At 40.2% G+C, this 8,395-nt stretch overlaps 1 protein-coding gene across 1 annotated transcript in view; it reads left to right on the top strand.

The window, feature by feature from the left end:
• Positions 1–2,265, top strand: part of atad3 (ATPase family AAA domain containing 3) — a 17,504-nt gene extending 15,239 nt beyond the window's left edge. The window contains exon 16 of the mRNA XM_082138720.1: positions 1,718–2,265. Coding sequence (XP_081994846.1) covers positions 1,718–1,972 — 255 coding nt within the window. The 3' untranslated portion in view covers positions 1,973–2,265. The remainder of the gene's footprint in view (positions 1–1,717) is intronic.
• The last annotated feature ends 6,130 nt before the right edge of the window (positions 2,266–8,395 follow it).

Below are 8,395 nucleotides of genomic sequence, written 5' to 3'. Positions count from 1 at the left end.
CGTTTGCTGTGTGCTTAAAAAATACACTAAAAATATTCCACAACAAATCCTTTAAATGTAATATTCAGAACAGAACAAGAATGAAAAAAAATTTTTCATTTTTGTTCATTTTGTTCGCTAATTTAAAGCGAAAGTGAAAGTAAGCGGCGTTGGGCTCGCGGAACTCTCTCATTCCAATACATTGTTTTTCATATTCGCGATTTATTTGGATGCTAAACTATTATTTATTATAGGCTTCTTAGAAAAAATGAAAATTATTATCCTCCCAAATTTTTAAAATATAACAACTTTTCATTTAAGTGAACTTAAAACAAACCTTACATAAACCCATTATAAATGTCATATTTACCTGTGCATTTCCTGTCTATAACAGGTATGAAATATACAGAAAGTGAATACGGTTATCAAAACATTCCGCACTGCATAAATTATAAACTAAATATAGATAAATCCTTATTAAAGCTGCAAGCATTCTTTAGTCAAGAGCAGTTAGTCATTTTCTCTGTTTTCTTTGTCCTTTGGTTAACTTTACCGACCACTGCTGACGATCTCACGCATCCCATTCTCTCACTACTCTTTACTTTCATTTAAGAGTTTATTTAACTCATTTAAGACTGTTCTTGTGAGGATACTCGACAAAACCGACATTTTGGCATACATGTGTGTTGTTCGTTCTAGCGCAAAAGAGAATAGAACTTGATACTGGCGTGCGCGCGTGTGTGTGTGTGTGCGTGTGTGTGTGTGTGTGTGTGTGTGCGTGTGTGTGTCAGGAGGACATTCACTGACAGCGCGTTCTCTTTTGTCAATATGTTGTGTGTGTGTGAGGCGCCGGCGCGATGGAATCATATTAATATACTCCGTTATTTTGTTCATACAGGACATCATTCGAAACTGCAAAGTATTTATTTATATTTGTGTACACTCGCAATAAAACACAACATTGTGCTTTTGTAAAATAAAGAAGAAAAACAAACTGTTGTCTCGGTTTCCTTTCCGTCAACTTGTGTGTGAGGCGCCGCGCCTCGCAGAACTGAACCGAACTCAGCAGCATGCTGTCAGTTTTTTTCTTTCGTTTTATTAATCTATTAATTGTTTAAATAGCCATATTTCGCGTGTTTCTTTTATATAGGCCTATAGACTATGATTTTATGAAAACAAATTTTGTTTTTTAATTTAATTATTTTTTCATTAAATCATCCTGGCGACCCATTTTTACCCAGGGTTTGAACACCGCTGATCTAGAGTCATGAAATATCATCTTATATTATTATTATCCACAAGAGGTCGACAAACACACACAATGTAAGATATTTACAGCTGAAATAAAGGGTTATGCATGACCCTTTGTGACCCTAATTGTGAGTTATTTTGAATTTAAGTTGAAAGAATGTGAGAAATGTGCTTAAATTAATATTTATTTATTATTAATAGATTAAATCTAGTAATTTACAGGTAAAAATATTTTTTTTTAAAGCATTAAAAATATGATCAAAATGAGATAAAATAAGCTTTCTGGACAAAAACAGGTATAATTTTACGTCTTGGTGTGACTTTGACCCGCGAGGGAAAGATGAGGGTTAATCACTGTCTGTCATTTTGTCTTTTTACTAGTTGAACTTCAGAAAATCCAAAATAATTAAAAGCGTCACCTTAAGTATTTAGTAGCATGTCCCGCTGAGGCTCATGGGTGTGTGTGTGTGTGTGTGTGTGTGTGCAGGCGGCGGCGTACGCGTCTGAGGACGGGGTCCTGACGGAGGCCATGATCGAGGCCCGTGTGGACGAGGCGGTCCGACAGCACCAGCAGAAGATGGACTGGCTTCACGGAGAAGGAGTGCTGGACAACACGGGCCGACTGGCACCAGAAGCACACGCTAAAGGCTCAAACACGCCTGCGCTAACGGCACAGGAAGTGCTCAGCCCTCGGCAGGAAGTGACATCAGAGCAGAGCAAACCTGACGGGACTCCAGTTTAACGCTGGTTTAGAGTCGCGCTCGTGTATTAGTAGAAGCAGTGATTATACCTGCAGTAACTGGTGTCTGTGTGTGTGTCTGTGGCTGATGTGTACCGCTAATGATCAGAGACTGGAAACCAGTTCATGACATCACATGGATCTGTTCTTATGTCTGACAGTAAAGCAACTTTCATTTCTTACGTCTGAACCATGTTTGTGTCTGCTTGAGTCAAACATGGACTGATTCAAACATGTTTACCTTCAATGTAATGACAGTTACATCTGCAAATGCATAAAGTTGACTAACAATATGATGATATTTTGTAGTAGTATATTTAAAGCACATGGCACGTGTCCTGTAGCACCACTACTGTAAGTCAGTTATATTACTTTAATTATATAGGTTAGTATAATTTATTTATCTAACCTAATAAATAAATTATATTAAATATACTACTACATAGGATCTAAATCTGTGAAAATCTGTTTATTTACAAGAACTGTCCGAACGAACCCAGAACTGAGTCTCTCACACACACACACACACACACAAACTCACTGTCCAAACGAACCCAGAACTGAGTCACACACACACACACACACACACACACACACACACACACACACACACTCACTGTCCAAACGAACCCAGAACTGAGTCACACACACACACACACACACACACACAAACTCACTGTCCAAACGAACCCAGAACTGAGTCTCTCACACACACACACACACACACACACACACACACACACACACACTGTCCAAACGAACCCAGAACTGAGTCACACACACACACACACACACACACACACACACACACACACACAAACTCACTGTCCAAACGAACCCAGAACTGAGTCACACACACACACACACACACACACACAAACTCACTGTCCGAACGAACCCAGAACTGAGTCACACACACAAACTCACTGTCCAAACGAACCCAGAACTGAGTCACACACACACACACACACACAAACTCACTGTCCGAACGAACCCAGAACTGAGTCACACACACACACACACACACACACACACACACACAAACTCACTGTCCAAACGAACCCAGAACTGAGTCACACACACACACACACACACACACACACAAACTCACTGTCCAAACGAACCCAGAACTGAGTCACACACACACACACACACACACACACACACACACACACACACACAAACTCACTGTCCAAACGAACCCAGAACTGAGTCACACACACACACACACACACACACACACACACACACACACACACACACACACACACAAACTCACTGTCCAAACGAACCCAGAACTGAGTCACACACACACACAAACTCACTGTCCAAACGAACCCAGAACTGAGTCACACACACACACACACACACACACAAACTCACTGTCCAAACGAACCCAGAACTGAACCACACACACACACACACACACTGAAAACACACACTCACTGTCCGAACGAGCCCAGAACTGAACCACACACTCACTCACACACACACACACACACACACAAACTCACTGTCCAAACGAACCCAGAACTGAGTCACACACACACACACACACACACACACACAAACTCACTGTCCAAACGAACCCAGAACTGAACCACACACACACACACACTGAAAACACACACTCACTGTCCGAACGAGCCCAGAACTGAACCACACACTCACTCACACACACACACACACACACACACACACACAAACTCACTGTCCAAACGAACCCAGAACTGAACCACACACACACTGAAAACACAAACTCACTGTCCAAACGAACCCAGAACTGAACGACACACACACAAACTCACTGTCCAAACGAGCCCAGAACTGAACCACACACACACACACACTGAAAACACACACTCACTGTCCAAACGAACCCAGAACTGAACCACACACACACACTCACTGAAAACACACACTCACTGTCCAAACGAACCCAGAACTGAACCACTCACACACACTCACTGAAAACACACACTCACTGTCCAAACGAGCCCAGAACTGAACCACACACTCACACACACACACTGAAAACACACACTCACTGTCCAAACGAACCCAGAACTGAACGACACACTCACTGAAAACACACACTCACTGTCCAAACGAGCCCAGAACTGAACCACACACTCACAAACACACACACTGAAAACACACACTCACTGTCCGAACGAGCCCAGAACTGAACCACACACACACTCACTGAAAACACACACTCACTGTCCGAACGAACCCAGAACTGAACCACACACACACACTCACTGAAAACACACACTCACTGTCCGAACGAGCCCAGAACTGAACCACACACACACTCACTGAAAACACACACTCACTGTCCGAACGAACCCAGAACTGAACCACACACTCACACACACTGAAAACACACACTCACTGTCCGAACTAACCCAGAACTGAACCACACACACACTCACTGAAAACACACACTCACTGTCCGAACGAACCCAGAACTGAACCACACACACACACTCACTGAAAACACACACTCACTGTCTGAACGAACCCAGAACTGAACCACACACACACACACACACACACACACACACACACACTGAAAACACACACTCACTGTCCGAACGAACCCAGAACTGAACCACACACCCACACACACTGAAAACACACACTCACTGTCCGAACGAGCCCAGAACTGAACCACACACACACACTCACTGAAAACACACACTCACTGTCCGAACGAGCCCAGAACTGAACCACACACACACACACTGAAAACACACACTCACTGTCCGAACGAGCCCAGAACTGAACCACACACTCACACACACTGAAAACACACACTCACTGTCCGAACGAGCCCAGAACTGAACCACACACTCACACACACTGAAAACACACACTCACTGTCCGAACGAACCCAGAACTGAGTGAGGAGTCGAGTTTAGGAACCGATTCACTGGAATGAATCAAATGGTCCAAAGATACAAATGAGAGTGTGCCGGTTATAATGAACTGACTCTCTAGAATGAATCAGACTTTCCAAACTTACAGTTGTGATCGAAATGATTCAACCCTCACTGCAAATCAGGGGCCGTATGTATAAAGCCACTCAGAGTAAAATGTTAGTCTTAAGTCTCTCAAAATTCTAAGAATGACGTCACTTTACTTTTATTCCTAGACTTAAGAATAAGTGTGATTCATAAAGGTTCCTAAGTGTCAAGACTAGGTCTCAGCTCCTAAATTATTTAAGAGAGCTGAAGAGGTCTCCTAACCTAGTTAGGAGTAACAAGATGGCCGCAGAGAGGAGGAGGCCACGCACTTTTCAATGAAAATATGATGTATTGGAGTTACAGTAAATGATGACGGAGTTGATCAAACAATAAAAGTTTGATCATCAAGGGATCCTTTTTCGAACTGACTTTTAAGAAATTTTATAGCAATGAAATGAAAGGAAAGTAATAATTACATTGTTGCTGACTGGAAAAAAGCAGCAGTGCACCGGTGATGACTTGAGCTCATCAGTCCACTGTAAGCAGGGTCTCAATAGCACTATTGTGGCACTGACCACATCAAATACAGTAGTGGCTAAAAGTGATGTGCAGAGTTTTTATTTTTAATTTTTTAATGACCCTACAAGTTTGCTTAAACCATCAAAATATGAGGAAAATGGTGTTTTGTTCATCCCTCATATTTAAATTTTTTAAAAATATATAAATATAAAAATAAACTTAGTGAAGATATTTATCTGACAAAATTATTTCAAGTCAAGTCGCTTTTTACAATACAGATTGTTTCAAAGCAGCTTTAAAGTGATAACAGGAAAATAATGCAACAAAGTTAGTTTGGGCTGAACAGCAGCTCTAGAAGAACATAGTGCCATTGTACAGCTTAAGTAAGTTCGATGATGATTCATTTCCATTGTAAAAGATCATTAGTCATTAGTTATCTATTTAGTTCATTATACAGTCGCTCTGGAGAAAACAGTGATGTCTTCGTTCAGCTCAATTCAGTTCAGAGACAATGGTGTCAATGCAGGCAGATCAATAATATTGTTGAAAAAAGGCCTAACTACAGCTACAGGTTAAAAATAAAAATAAAAAAAATAAAAAGCTTACAGGAGAAAAAAGAAATTATACATTGTCTGTAACATAGTCAGTTATTAATATTTCATTGTCCTCTCTTGTTCATTTGTTTGACAGCCTGGCTAAAAATTATGTCTGTACAATTTGGCATGTTTCATTGTGTTATCACAAATAAACAATTGACTCTAAGCACAACTACACAATACACGTACAAAATCTTTAACACATTTTTAATATTTGAATAAAGGGTGAATCTGACAATTTTCCTTTGCCTGACTTATGGCCACTACTGTATGGCAGTTCATTGACTATGCAAATCTCGCAGCAAAATAAAGCCACTTTAATGAGTATTTCGGGCTTTCCTGAGTTGTTGGATCCATTTATGGAACTCATGTTTGCATAATTGTAAATGAGGAGACACACATCAACAGAAGAGGATTCCACAGCATAAATACTAATTTGCGAAAATTTTGCACAATGCAAAGCATAAAAAAAAAATATATATATATTTATATTAAAGTGTCTTAATTAAATGATTTTATTATAATAAAATTAAATGATTGGTGTCATGCTGCAGTGACCTCACCCTTGCAGGCTCACTATTGGCTGATTCAGTGGTTGAGGGCGGCCATTTTGGGTTGACATCACTGTAGTCCTTAGTTCACAACACTTAAGTGCCACTTCAGTCAGCACTTAAGAATCAGTCTTATACTTTACTGAAAGTTGCTTTTAGCTGCTTTATAAAAGTCTCCTACTCTTAGAAAAGTCCTACTCTTTACTAAGTATTTTCTGACACTTAAGTCAAAGCTTAAGACTATTCTTAAGAGCATTTCTTAGAAGTTTTATACATACGGGCCCAGGTTTATTGGCAAAATGTACAGACTTTCAACTGTTTGCAGTGAACAAATCAAACAAAAGTAACTGAAACAGCTCAACACAACGTTTCAGTGGTTTCCCCAAATTCAACTGAAAATGCAACACTTAAAGGGGTCTTATAATGTAATGATGAAGTCTCTGATGTCCCCAGAGTGTGTGTGTGAAGTTTTAGCTCAAAATACCTTACAGATATTTTTCATAGCATATTAAAATTGTCACTTTTTGAGGGTAAAAAGTGTGTGTCTGTCCCTTTAAATGCAAATGAGCTGCTGCTCCCGGCACAGGGGGCGGAGCTTCAACAGCTTGTATGTGATGGTGCCTTCACGTGCTATGGTAATTATGGTAAATGCCAAAAGCCGACATGGAAAATGCACATGAACACCCACTCATGTGGTATTTTCCACTGGGCAGCTCGTAGAATATTTTGATGCACGAGTTGCCGAGATGAGATAACCTTTGACCTTTTCAAAATAGCGGAGAGCTACGCAAGAGTCGTGAATAAGCATTGTACACAACTAAACGTTTTTTGCTACTGTTAGCGGATAGTTTTTGTAGCCTATAAAATGTTGTGTCATTAACAATTGTAATATAATGCATTAACACTCAGTGTCAGTTTTAAAAATACCGTTGGTTTGGTGTTACCTACCTAGAGCAGATGCTAGCTAGCAGTCAATAGGAGCCTCCTAGTAATGAGCGGTCAGGCAATTTACTCACGTGAATGTATTTCGTCTGTAGTGTACGCCAGCGACATCATGATCTAAAATTGTTTTAGCCAAATAACAGGTCTGGATCTGTGAGTCCAATTTTTTTACCTACATTACGACAACAAAAGCACTTGAACACAACACACTGGTAAATACCAGTTCACAAGTGGAAAATATCATCTTTTCCATAGCACGTGAAGGCACCATGAGACTCAAGAAGAAGTGAATGTAGAAGCAACAGGACATTTCTGAATGGTTAGTTGATGGATTTATGCAGCTGATGTGGAGTTAACTATCTTCTAGTCATTGACAGAGGTGTCAAGTAACGAAGTACAAATACTTCGTTACATTACTTAAGTAGAAATTTTGGGTATCTATACTTTACTGGAGTAATTATTTTTCAGACGACTTTTTACTTCTACTCCTTACATTTTCACGCAATTATCTGTACTTTCTACTCCTTACATTTTAAAAATAGCCTCGTTACTCCTAGTTCATTTCGGCTTGTTTTCATTCCGTCTTGTCGTCGTTAAAAAAAAAAAAAATTGGCCAATTACACAAACGGTTAATAGATCTGAGTCCCGCCTCCTGAACACACATCGCTAAACTGATTGGCTTTGTGTTTTCTTTCTATCTTGTGAGAGGCTGTAGTCACATTTGGTTGTGCGAAGCGCCAAAACTTCTCCGAGACGAGTCCTTAGGAAACCTAGCGCATGTAAGCGAGGGAGAAATTAACAGTTCTGTGCTCAAGAATACGGGGCAAATCGCGTCAAATATTGATT

The sequence above is a fragment of the Leuciscus leuciscus genome (genome assembly GCF_965113295.1).
Source record: "Leuciscus leuciscus genome assembly, chromosome: 15".
Taxonomy (NCBI): Eukaryota; Metazoa; Chordata; class Actinopteri; order Cypriniformes; family Leuciscidae; genus Leuciscus; species Leuciscus leuciscus.
This window is presented reverse-complemented; position numbering and strand designations above follow the sequence as displayed.